This window comes from Carcharhinus amblyrhynchos, chromosome 21 (assembly GCF_965287045.1).
Source record: "Carcharhinus amblyrhynchos chromosome 21, sCarAmb.v2.hapA, whole genome shotgun sequence".
In the NCBI taxonomy this organism is placed as follows: Eukaryota; Metazoa; Chordata; class Chondrichthyes; order Carcharhiniformes; family Carcharhinidae; genus Carcharhinus; species Carcharhinus amblyrhynchos.
The window spans coordinates 18048431-18062180 of record NC_137344.1 but is presented as its reverse complement, the minus strand read 5'-3'; the positions used below and the strand labels follow the sequence as shown (position 1 = coordinate 18062180).

The 13750-nt window shown below is 41.6% G+C and overlaps 1 protein-coding gene across 1 annotated transcript in view; it reads left to right on the top strand.

Moving 5' to 3' along the window:
• The window catches only part of LOC145356666 (E3 ubiquitin-protein ligase rnf213-alpha-like), a 164179-nt gene extending 150719 nt beyond the window's left edge, over positions 1 to 13460 (top strand). Inside the window, exons 65-71 of the mRNA XM_080209532.1 lie at positions 1175 to 1340; positions 1795 to 1996; positions 2078 to 2155; positions 6360 to 6557; positions 7226 to 7315; positions 8068 to 8246; positions 12742 to 13460. Coding sequence (XP_080065658.1) covers positions 1175 to 1340; positions 1795 to 1996; positions 2078 to 2155; positions 6360 to 6557; positions 7226 to 7315; positions 8068 to 8246; positions 12742 to 12886 — 1058 coding nt within the window. The 3' untranslated portion in view covers positions 12887 to 13460. The remainder of the gene's footprint in view (positions 1 to 1174; positions 1341 to 1794; positions 1997 to 2077; positions 2156 to 6359; positions 6558 to 7225; positions 7316 to 8067; positions 8247 to 12741) is intronic.
• Positions 13461 to 13750: the final 290 nt, after the last annotated feature.

Sequence of the window (13750 nt, the reverse complement as noted above, 5' to 3'; positions counted from 1 at the left end):
TGGCTGAAGGAGAACTGGACATGAGCATGGCTTGGCTCAGCACAAGGCAAACTGACAGAGATCCATTCTGTGGAGCAGGGCTGCCTGCCCTATTTACTGTGTTTAATGAGAATCATGATATGAAAAACCATCTTAGAGTGGAATGGTCCAAGTTAAATGTGGTAGGCCATGGAACTGCAGTTAAACGAAAAAAGGAGAACATTTTTGTTTATCAGATTTATAACTAAGTACTGGTCACTTAAAAATGATAATATATACACGTTAAAATATGCCACATGGTTGGATATGAAAGACTGTTTAGAATGGCCAAATAATACTGCCATTTAGACCTATGTTGAATACCATGCATTGACTTACCACCTTTCTGCCTTGCTGCCATGTCCATATCCCCTTCTTGATCAACACTGTGGCACAGTGGTTAGCACTGCTGCCTCACAGCGCCAGGGACCATGGTTTAATTCCTGGCTTGCGTCACTGTATGTCTTGCACATTCTCTCCTTGTCTGCATGGGTTTCCTCCAGGTGCTCCAGTTTCTTCCCACAGTCAGAAAAATGTGCTGGTTGGGTGCATTGGTCATGCTACATTCTCCCTCAGGGTACCCAAACAGGGACTGGAATGTGGCAACTAGGGAATTTTCACAGTAACTTCACTGCAATGTTAATGTAAGCCTACTTGTGACACTAATAAATAAAAGTGTTAGGAATCAGGAACTTTTTTTCAAACTACCTTGATCTAGTTCTCATTCTTGCACAAAATAACAATTAATCTCAAAGGTTTAATGGGTTAATAGGCCTCATAGGGGTAACCTATTTGAGGTTGCATGCTGTTCACAACTGTACTTAGCTCCGTTGGAAACTCTGCTCATTCTCTCCTGTTTCCAAACAATTATTGTAGTAATATTCAAGAAGAAATTGGATCTAGCTCTTGGGACTAAAGGGATCAAGGAATTTGGGATGAAGGGGGGAATCAGGATATTGAATTTGATGATCATCCATGATCAAAATGAGTGGCAGAGCAGGCTTGAAGGGCCAAATGGCCTACTCCTGCTTCTAGTTTCTATATAATATTCAGGTTAACAAATTCCCGTCAGTGCTACTTGACGGTTTTGCAGACTCAACCATGCAGAGTTGGATATCATCTGTGTCAGTCATACTTTCAAATTCTTGTTTTCCAGATCCAAGTATTCCCGAGAAGCTGCGTCAGGAGGATTTGTCATTTGAAAGTCCTGTTGAAGTTTTGTTGCCTCAGCCAGAAGGTCCAGGCCTTTGTGCCACTGCACTCAGCAAGTTTCTTATTGAGGTTCAAAATAATCTCCTCGGGGCCATTAGCACGTCCAAAAAGTAAGCACTTCCCTGCTTTTTTTGTTTAAAAAAAAGTGAAAGCTTGCAGGCGTGGAACTGTAATGTTAAGGGAAAAAAAATCCTTCTTGATTGACACCCAGGGCAGGATTTTCCAGCCATGCTTGCCCCAAAGCTGGAAAATCCCACCAGAGGCCAACGGACCTTTGCATGGTCCGCTACCCACCACATCTGCTACGATTCCCATGGTGGGCGGGATGGGACAGTTCCCACAAGCACCCCTCCCACCCCCAGTCAGTGAATCTGCATGACAAAGATGAGCTGCAGTGCCTGTTTAACATTTCCCAGACAGTACGCTTCAGTCAATGAAATTCTGTCGTCAATGTGTTTCCATTCGTGTTGTCATTTCCTCCTTTCTTCATTTGGTATTTCGGTGTCAGATTGATATATTTAGGTCTAAATTATAGGATATATCCTTTTTTTATCCCCCCACTAGATCTTGCATCAGCCCAGAAGAGGTATCAGAGGCACATGTAATTATTTGCGACCCTGATAAAGATTTCATCCCACTCGTTCTGTCAAACTGCCAGTACTCGCTGGAAAAAGGGCAGGAGACATTACCAGAGTATGATATTAAAAACATTGAGCGGCAGCTGATAAGACTGTTCCTTAGAGGAAAACCATTCATAGCTCATAAGGTAAGTATGTTCTTTATTGAAGATTCTTTTCACTTTATAGTGAGCAAATCCAATTCATATTTGCATTTTTGTTTTAAACAGAAAATTCCCAAGTTTGTGGGGAGGCATGAAAGAGACTATTCAAGCATCTTCAAGGAACTGAAAACAAAGATATCTCAAGTAAGGGTTTTCCTTCAGGCAGAACAGATTCCACAGTCTGAACATAAAATTGCAAGACATAATTTACAGTTAGATACATTCTATTCAATATTTCTACTCTAAGAGAGTTTTATTGTCGATCTAGATAAGTGGATTCTGTTTAAAGTGGAGCTGCCTACTATTATATTGTGTCTCTAATAGCTCCATCAGAGTGAAAGAACTTTTGCTGGTTGACAGGCAAAATACATTTCTGAACAGCAGAATACACAGTAAATCTTTGGTGAGAAAATCACACAGCATGGTGGTTAGCATTGCTGCCCCACGGCATCAGGGATTCGGGTTCCATTTCAGCCTTGGGTGACTGTGGAAACTCTCTCCCCGTGTCTATGTGGGTTGCCTCCGGATACTCCAGTTTCCTCCCATACTTCTTAGATGTGCAGGTTTTGGTGGATTGGCCAAGCTAAATTGCCCTTTCATGCCACAAGATGTGTAGGCTGGATGGATTGGCCACGGTAAACATGTGTTGTTAGGGGGATAGAGCGGGAGTCAGTACAGTCTTGATGGTCTGAATAGCGTCCTTCTGCACTGTAGGGATTCATTGATTCTAAAAAGCCAATGAATTACTGATGACCACGAACGACTGTGTGAAACCCCATATTCATATGTATTATTTTTGGATAGATATTGGGATTGATTTTCATCTTTAGTGTATATACAGTGACTGGAGTAAGCACAATAGTCATCCGAGGTCCCCAGCAAGAGGCTTAAATCATGTTGATGGTTGGGCCTCAGTTATATTTAGCTGGTGAGCTATCAACTCCTAGTGCTGACATTTAGCTCACCAGTATCTTTGGGGATGGCAGAGGCAGAGAGAAGGCAAGAAATCAGTAACCGTCCATGTTCACAGGCTTGCACCATGAGGTTAAAGGGGAGGGCTTGAATGGTTGGGGACATTAGTGAATGGAAATGCTTAGCAGTAAGACAGAGGGAGGAAAATTATGCTCTTCTTGGTACCCCAAAAATGCCAAGTGAATTACTTTTTATTGTAGCCAAAGCAGCTTCTGTTCATCCCTGTAAAGACCACTGGCTCTGACTATTCTTTGCTGTATTACTCGGCAAGCGTGCACTTAAATGTATCAAAATGGCGTAATGAGTAATAAAGCTCTCACCTTTCCTGGCAGGAATGATGCCACCTAAATTAAGGACCACCTGAAGTTAGTAGGGACTTGCCTGAGTTTCTCTGCTGCCTGATTCCTACTGAGAATCAGAAAGTTCCAAATCAGGCACATTCAGTTTCAGTTGAAAGGATTGATGGCTGCAGTGGATTTAAAGGCAAACAAATGGCTTTATATTTGTATTTTTGACTCACTTGGACCTGAGACTGTATTGTGCTCACCCCACTCCAAGGAGACAAACATTGGCACATTTCTGTGCTGCCATTTCATCCTCCCAACCCCTGTTTTATATGCTGTTTGGGATGAATGAACATTTTTGTTGAACAAGGCAGGAATCTGTCCAGGACGGCACAGTGGTACAATGGTTAGCACTGCTGCCTCACAGCACCAGGGACCCAAGTTCAATTCCAGCATCAGATGGCTGCATGTGAGGTTTGCACATTCTCCCTGTGTCTGCATGGGTTTCCTCTGGGTGCTCCAGTTTCCTCCCACAGTCTGAAGGACATGTTGGTTAGATATATTGACCCAACAGGTGCCAGAATGTGGCAACTAGGGGAATTTCACAGTAATGTAATTGCAGTGTTAATGTAAGCCTTACTTGTGACTAATAAATATAATTTTCTTTACTAATCTAATCTGTGAAAAGTTTGCTATATTTTCTGTGATGTTGTTAGAATGTTTAGTTACTCTCACTGAATGGAGCTAACCTAGACTGACCCACTAATCATCTGGTAACAAAGCTGGAGAACACTCAATTTAATGCATTGGTCTATTTTAGGGTTTTGAATATAGGCCCATTAATAATGGGGCCTGAATCTCTTGGACAAGTGAAATTATTGGCCTTGTCTCCTCAGAACTGTCAGGTATGAGTAGGTTTGGAGTTAAAAGAGCAGCTTGAGGGCCTGAGAGATGCCAGATTTATTGGAACTATACATCTCTGTCATTCTTGTGTCTTTATCTTCCACCTCTATCTGTAGCCATGTTATGTCTAACTGCTTGTCTAACCACCTCCTTCTTCCAGTTTTCTCCCTGTCATAGGGTATTGGTTATTTGGTAGTTCTGGCTGCCACACTGTGACTGCAGTTTGGAAGAGCTAGGGAGATGGATACAGTACTGTTTGGAACAATGCATAACTTTTAAGTTTAATTTATATTTGTGTTAAGAAAGGTGGAACATGGTTCTAGTTTCATCTAGAGTTTTTTTTTCTTGTGAGCTTGGTGCCAGGAAGCCTAGAGGCCCTGTTTGTATCCATGCATTTTTAATGAGGAACTGAAGAGATGAGTTACAAAGGGGTTAACAGTTTTGTGAATATGGGAAAAGTAGAAAAAATTGTATTGTTGCCTCATGACAGGGATCCAGAGATACAAGCAGTTCAGAGTGTGTATGTCAGAGAGTAAAGGTAGAAGTTCTAATCTCTCAAGTAAGAAAACCTGCAAGGATGCTGGGGGACCTCACGTGTTTGCTCAGAAAACCACAGGAAGAAAAGCATTTGCAACAAGGCCAGCCCAAGCAAGAAGCCTGTGAAGAAAGTGGTAAACCTTCACTGGGGTTTTGTGTCTGTAAGAGTATTGCTGGGATAAGATGATAGTCTCAGTTTGAATAATTTTCTGGTGTTGGTATCAAGATCTTTCCAACCATTTTGTCTGCTGTTGTTTATTTGTCCTTGTTTATTCAATGTTTTATTATCCAGTTCAACAGTAAACTCCAGTGAACCTTTCAATAACTTTACTCCATGGTTTCTAAAAAAAAAATTAGTTTATTTTGTTAAGGCATGACTGAGGATAAATGCTGAGCTGCCCAAATCCCAAAAGGAAACTTAAACTAGCTGCCAATTTTTTTGTTATAATTTGTATATTATGAGGAATTGTTCTAAATTTGGAAGTGGTATCTCAAGTGAATTATGATGATTTTATATTAAAGTAAATGTTTATTTAAAAAAAAACCACTTAAAACAGAAGAAAGGCTTCACATAATTTACAGTACGTTGAAAAAAATCTTAATTTAGACTATCCTCTGAGCTAACCTTCCCTTTTCCATTTGGCAACAGTCCTTATAAATTTTTGAATCAATAAAATTCTACTAATTTTACCCCGCAATGCCCTTTTGCCCTTAAGATGTCCTCAGAGACTAAGAACAATAAGTGTCCAGGTCTGGCCTTGTCCATGCTGTATTCTTGAGGACCTGATAAGCTGCCACAATATCTGCTGGGAGATGTAGGCAGCTACCCTCTCATACAGACTTCAGTGTTTTCTTAAGTGCGTTCTTTCTCTTTGATTTCTCTATTCTCCACTGCTTCAACCAGTCTCTCAGAAGTGCCCTTCTGCCAGAACTGATCAAACTCTGTTCTTTACTTTAGTTCCTATAGATTAAAAAGTAATCTTATCCCCTCTTTCCCTCACTTACTTACAATTTTACAACTTGTATATGTCCCCCTTTGAGCTAAAACAACCCACTTCAAAACTATGGGTGAGATTCTCCAGCCTCCCAGCCGCACGTCTTTGCTAGCACAGGATTCTCTGGTCCTGCTGCTGTCAATGGGAATTCCCATGCCAGTAGGAAAACTGCAGCTGGGAGTACACTGCTGATGGGAGCATAGAATCCAGCCGACATGAACTGCCAACGGATTCCGGCCTACTACTTCTATTGACCTATGTAAATTCTTATTGAAGTTCCTCTTGGTTTATGAATACAGCAAAACCACTTCTTACTGTTGCTTTAGACTCTTACAATCACTCTGTCTCTTAATCCAATTACAACATTCGCACCCCCACCACCCTGTTTCCAGTACACAAGAAATGTGACGGTAATATTACTAAAAGAAAAACGTTATAATTTCTCATTTTCTTGACACTGTCAAGCCAGGTTTCACTATGATATCTGATTTGTATTAACATCAATTGTGATTGTAATAATACTTAACAACCAAATCTCATCCAGTATTTACACCAGCATTAATAAGATATAATTCTTCACTGTTCTACCAATTGTACCAATTTGTATAAAAATAAACTGAGGGAAGGACACTTATTCTTTCCTTTTCTTTGTTTTAGGAAACATTATCACATTCTGCCTGCAATGCAGTCACAACGGTGCTGAAATCCTACAGTGATATTTGTGATGCCCTGGACATCATTGAGATTGTAGTTGGCTTCCTTGCTACCGCAGGAGGAGCCCCAGACAACCAGCTTCTTTGTTATCTCAAAGATACTTTACGGATGGATCGGCGAGTGTTAGCCTGTGTCAGCAAGGTTTGTACTAACAATAGACACTATCAGGAGAACATTGCTAATGGTTACTTTCAGCTTAGTAACGATATCTGCCTTTTCACCTTTCAATTACGTATCAGCATCTTTCTTCATAGTTTTTCTATTCTACTTCATTTAATGAATACCCTAAGCAGCTATTGGCTGTAATTGTCCAGTGTTTGGGTGATTTTGGTATGGTTGGAATTTGCACCCATCCCATTTATCCAGATGCATTGTCTTCACATTTCCCCATTTACTCACCTTTACCAACCCAGTGCTGTGCATTAAAAATGATTTGACTAGCTAAAGGCATGGCTAAGCGACACCATTTAGCCATCTGCACTAACTTTAGTGTTAAATGCCTTGCACTCAATACTGGTAAATAAGCTTCAGTTGAATATTTTGGCGTAACATTGAGCACTATTCAGTAATCAAGGAAGTAAAGCAATCACAACAATGAAACTAAACTCAGATTACTCTGATTTTCAACTTGCCATCTTATTAACAAATGTACAGGAAATGTATTCAGGCATACGCTGTGAGATCACATAACTCTGCAAGGTGGGATCTGCAGTTACTTGCCACATATGGCCACACTAATTTGGTCCTATCAAAATGATGTCTTAATTTTCCACCTGTATTGTATTATAAATTGGATTCTTTTCTCCTAGGCATTTGAAGGTTGCAAACTGAAGCACACTCTGTCCCTTTGGCAACTGCTGTCATCTTGGAAGTCCCAGGTCATGCTGGCCACAGGAAAGGTGTGAATGTTACTAATCGTAACCATGTTTCGCAGTGTATTTATAAAACTGGAATGAAGTCGTGTGAATTGGAAAAGGGACTTGGCCTCATTCATTGGAAAAGTTATCGTTACAAAATGGAAAGTCACAACTGACCTCAAAGTCGTTCCAAACTTTTGACTGTTTCATTCTTTACAAGATGTAATCATTGATTTTAATGTCTTTCGAAAGTGGCAACCCCCACCCCCCACCTCGCCACTTTCCCACCATTTATTAAGATCCGCTTTTCTCTTCTGTTCCCTGGTTTTCATCTGCTAACTCTGACCTCGCCAGCAAAGCTCACATCCCTTGAATGAACCTGGAATTGGTAATGGGTTCAAGGGTTATGGGAGAAGGCAGAAAAATGGGGATGAGGAGCAGATCAACCATGATCGAATGGCGGAGTGGACTCAGTGGACCAATTGGCCTAATTCTGCTCCTGTATCTTATCTTCTGAACTTAGCATCCACATTTCCAAAGTGTTTAATTTCTTCCACTTTTATTTTCTAACCACTCTCTAAACAAAGAGTTACTCCTGAATTCACTTTTGGGTTTATTAGTGACAGTCTTATACTCATGGCCCCCAATTTTTCCCACCCATTGTAACATCCCATTTGGTGAACAAACGGCATAATTTTACAGCTCCAACGCTCAGATGTTTTAATAGCAGACTTTCAATAAATTAGGAGGGACTGGGTTACAATAATTTCAATTACTCTTTTCATTTTTACAAGGACCCATTTGAGAGGATCCCTAAGGAATACAAGGATCAATTACTGCCCAAGGAAGAAGCAGAACTGAAGAGCTTTTTTGCATCGACTGACATCAACACACTTCTTTGGGAGCTCCATGAGATTCTGATCCTAAAGACTGCCTCAAGCAATGTAGATAACAACTTCTCATCCATTTGGAGGTAATACACACCAGTAGTTAAAATGCTAATAGAGTTGTACAGTGCAGAAAGTGTCCTTCAACCCATTGAGTCTGCACTGACAATATCTACCACTAAAGGTGTGCAAATGCCATTTTCCTGCACTTGTCCCATATCCTTGAACATTAGGATATTTCAAGTGCTCATCCAAATTGTTTTAAAGGTTGTAAGGTTTCCGGCCTCAACGACATTCCCAGGCAGAACGTATCAGATTCCCACAACTCAGTGATTTCTTTCCTCAAATTCCCTCTGAATCTCCTGCCCCTTATCCTAAAACTATGAGATTGCCTTCTCTTGATTGACCCCTCAAACAAGAGGGACAACTGCTCCCTACTCACCCTGTCCATACCCCTCTTAATCTTTTACACCTCAGTCATGTTCCCTCCTCCCCTTGCCTTCTCCCTTCATTCGGCAGTCGGGACACTTCAGTTGCAAGCAATATTAGAACTAGCTTCACAAAGTAAATCAAAGACAAAAGGTTTAATAAAGAAACGTCATTTCACCAACACTCAGGCCATGCCCTGGGCCACACCAGCTCTCCACAATCCCCATCTGCTGTCTATTTATACCTAGTCAGCTGATCATTACATCATTTTGCCATTGGTTACATTGTCTATTGGGTCAGCTGATCACAACATGGTACCATTGGTTGCATTATAACAGATTCCAATGTTACCATTGGTTACATTATAACATTCTGTCTCCAAATGAAACAATCCAAGCCTATCTATTCTCTCCTTAAATGCTGTATCCCAGGCAACATCCTGATGAACCTCCTCTGTACCCCTAATAAACAGCTTGATCCATTACTGTCCTTTCAGTCTGGATTAGAATGAAGTTTCTCCCAGATAAATGGGAGGAAGGCATATATTTTTTGATTAAGGTTCCCAAATAGAACAAGTCTGAGTAAACCTGACTCATAGAAACAGCACATAACCTTTATAAAGTTTATGCAATTGGCGCAAATTTGGATAATCTCATTGTGGATTACCAGTACTTTGGGCACTTTGGTAAAGGGAGCATTGCAACATTAGGGGTAATTTTAACATCCCACCACAGGAACCTGATGGGATCAGATTGGACAACTGTTCTCACAAGCTTTCTGATAGTATTTTGCATTGACTTTGATGGAATGTAAACTTGGATTGAACATCAAACAGGTGGCCTGCTGGGTGCTTCAGGTTAAACTGACCTTTTATGTGTGCAATGCCTAAGTGTTTTTCCAACACTCAGGTTCAGGTAACCACAGTACTTGGGAAAGGACATAACAAGTTAGCCTATGAAAGCCCTTTCCTCCAGCATGTTAACTCTCCCTATCATGGCATCATCATCATTACACATTGAGGAAGAGATGCACCAATCCTTGGCAACTGGTACACATTGAAGTTTCCAAGAATCATGATTTTAGACCCAACACTAAACAGTAATTCTGCCCACATTTCTCCATGGTGCTGAAGTTTCTAAATGATATTTCCAAGCTGTATTAGAATTGTCAACACTGTCTTTATAAGATCCCACAAATCAGTTGGGAGGTCAAAAGAACAAACATGATCATTCTCCAAGTCATAGCCACGCTAAGTATCGAGGCCTTGATAATCTTAGATCAGTTGGGATGGTTGGGACATGTCATCAGAATGCGAGACTCAAGACAGCCAAATATGCATAACTCAGTGCTATGCCAGGAAACTGCTCACACAAAAGAAACTTTTTGAAGAATTGGAAAACCTCCATGAACCACTGCTCTATTCACATCAACACATAGGGAGTAGGTGCCCATTCATGACCAAAATGGTGATCCATCATTATAAATGGTGTCAAGACTTTCAAATCAACAAGTGCAACCACTGCGAGAGAATTGTGAGAGAGGTGGAAGGAAAAGGCAGCTGCTCAAGTCAACAATCCACCCCCTTCCTCCGCGGTGAATAACTGATGTCCTCAGTGTGAGAGAACCAGAAAGGTTCAGGTGGAGCTCATAAACCTTCTGCAAAGCCACGGCCAACTCTGACGTATAACTTAAACCCAGCTGTCCGCGAGGAAGAGCCATCCTTGACGTGAGAGAGTGTCGATGATCGTAAAAAGAATGTAAATTTACTTTTCACTGGATTCTGTGGGTGGATTCTTACCAGAAAACGGCAGAGTGTCAGGGTCTGACTGAAAATCGGTGTGTTTCTCGCCAAAGAAACAGGTCGGTTTCCTCTTCAGATCTTATGGCACTTTGTCAAAAAAAAAGCAGGCGGGCGTGTTTCATGCCATTGTGCTGAGGGGCAGGGCCTAAACATGCCGGTTAAACTAGGCTGCATTGAGATGGGAGCGCCCCTATTAAAGCAAAAATAGTCTCTCCCCACACCACCATGGAGGTCTCAGGAGTTCCCCCCTCCCCCCACGGTAAACGGTCATCACCCCTTCCCCATCTCCAGCCCCCATCCCCTGAACATTGGTGGCACCTGCCACTCCCCCTTCCCCCTTAAATTGCTAGCATCAGACACTTCCTCTCCCCTCCCCACCCCCACCCCCCACTACCCCACACCAGGCAACCATTGCCAGAATCCCCACAAATCCCGCCCTGGTGAATCTGGTGGATTTTGTCAGTAAATTAGTGGCATTTTCATGAGGATGGGGTTGGGGGGGGTGGTGATGAGGAAAAGTAAGTCCAACACAGCCTTTCCTCTGCTCTCTGACACATGATGTCACTCCAGAATTGCCTGTTTGAAGTTAAGCAGATGCTCGAAATATCCACTGAACAACACATCTTTTTGGACACAAACAACATAGAAACATAGAAAGTAGATACAGGTGTAGGCCATTTGGCCCATTCATCCTGCACCACCATTCAATATGATCATTACTGATCAAGCACTTTCAGTATCCCATTCCCACTTTCTCTCCATTCCCCTTGTTTCCATTAGCTGCAAGGGTCACGCCCAGCTCCCTCTTGACATATCTAACGAACTGGCCCCAACAGCTTTCTGTAAAGAAATAACAACATCAGGCAACTGTTTTCCATCCATTTGCAACAAAGAGTCCGTGTGAAGTGAGTGTGTTCCGAGAATCTAACAGGCTGAGAGGAAGTTGCTGAACCTTTTAAATGCCAGCTTTGTCATAGGCAAGGCTCACCTTATTGAAAGTAAAAATTCCCGAAACAGTGAAGTATTTTCTTTCTTCTTGCCTTTCTTTGTTCTGCTCTTGATCAGACAATGTTGTAATAAAATGCAGCAGCAGTTCCCCAAACCTGCAATCCCCAATGGCAGCTGCCCCGCACTGATGTACAGAGCTCTGGCTGCACCCGCATTATATAAATGACTCTGTCCCTGGAGGATATGCCAGTACGGGGGGTGTAGGTAGAGGTCCTACCTGCCAAAAGAATGTGCAATTGATGTAGCATAATAAAGTGACCCCAAACACCTTCGCAAAGTAAACTGGCAATCAGGAAAATCTTAAAGTGAAATCAAAGATCTGTCTATTGGGATTAGCAAATGATTTTGATTTGATTTATTATTGTCATATGTATTAGTATACGGTGAAAAGTATTGTTTCTTACATGCTGCACAAAGCATACCGTTCATAGAGAAGGAAACGAGAGAATGTAGAATATAGTGTAACAGTCATAGCTAGGGTGTAGAGAAAGATCAACTTAATGCAAGGTAAGTCCATTCAAAAATCTGGTAACAGCAGGGAAGAAGCTGTTCTTGAGTCAGTTGCGACATGACCTCAGACTTCTGTAACTTTTTCCCAAAGGAAGAAGGTGGAAGAGAGAATGTCCAGGGTGTGTGGGGTCTTCAGTTATGCTGGCTACTTTGTCAACTCAGCAGGAACTGTAGACAGAGTCAATGGATGGGGGTGCTGATTTGCGTGATGGATTGGGCTTCATTCATGACCTTTTATAGTTCCTTGTGGCCTTGGGCAGAGCAGGAGCCATACCGAGCTGTGATACAACCAAGAAGAATGCTTTCTATGGTGCATCTGTAAAAGTTGGTGAGGGTCATGGCTGACATGTTAAGTTTCCTAGTCTTCTGAGAAAGTAGAGCATTGGTGGGCTTTCTTAACTATAGTGTCAACATGACGGAAGCAGGACAGGTTGTTGGTGATCCGGACATCTAAAAACCTTAAGCTCTCGACCCTTTCTACTTCATCCCCATTGAATTAGATAGAGGCATGTTCCCCTCTACACTTCCTGAAGTCGATGACAATCTTCTTCATCTTGTTGACATTGAGGGAAAGATTATTGTCTCCGCACCAGTTCACCAGATCCTCCATCTCGTTCCTGTATTTTGCCTCGTCATTGTTTGAGATCCAACCCACTACAGTGGTGTCATCGTCAGCAAACTTGAAAATGGAGTTGGAGGGGAATTTGGCCACACACTCATAGGTGTATGAGGAGTATAGCAGGGGGCTGAGAACACAGCTTGATGATGAGAATTACTTTAATGTGTGCTGTATTATTTTCTGAGCTTGAAGCATTCTCCTTGTTTTATTTCAGCCTGAAAGACACGCTTTCAATTTACCTGGAATCCAAGGCTTCCGACAGTCTGCCGGGACTGGAAGACAGTCTTTCTGATGAAGTCACTCTGGCGAAAAGCATCCAGACGTGGATACTTGCAGTAAACTTTAAGAAAAGAATTTGACAGTGTCCACGCACCTTTTCTGCATTGGGGTATAGGTGAGAATGAAAAAGGCCTGTTAGTAATAAAGGCTGATCTGTTTTAATGGCGGCCTACTTTAGTTTTATAAGATTTTGCACTATGTTCAGAAATAGCCATTAGAAGTGAATTATTATGCAGAGGTAAACAATCTGCAACTTTTTTTTGTTATAATAAAACTGTAATGTTTGAAACTGGCACTAAAATATCAGCGCTCTGCAACATCCTGCATTGAAAATGTGAAACAGTGGGAAAGCTAATTAAAGTTGAATGTTGTTCGCTGTGAAGAATATTCTACCCAGTACAAGGTAAAATCTACTCTTTGTAAATGAAGTTGTTTGGCAGAGTGCAGCCTCCCACAACAAATCCTGTGAATTATTGCATTAATGTGTGGCACTACTTACTGCTCAAGTACCACAATTATGTATTGAGGTTACAGAGGCAGTGACTAATGGTTTCTGAGTGGATAAGGGACCAAATTATTTACCTTCATTATAAAGCCATCTCCCTGTATGGTTTTTATTCTGAAAAGCACGATGTGTAGTGTATACGAATGGGGAGTTGGGGTGGGGGGGGGCGGCATTCAGTCCAGCAAGCCTGTGCCGTCATTCAATTTTTTTAATTCATTCATGGGATGTGTGTGTCACTGTCTGGGCCAGCATTTAACGTCCTTCCTTAATTGCCCTGCTTGCTAAGCCATTTCAGAATCAGCCGCATTGCTGTGGATCCGGAGTCACATATAAGGATGGCTGATTTCCTTCCCTAAAGGATATTTGTGAACCTGGTGAATTTTTTCAATGGTTTCATGATCATATTAGAGTATTAATTCCAGAATTAAAAAATACTAAA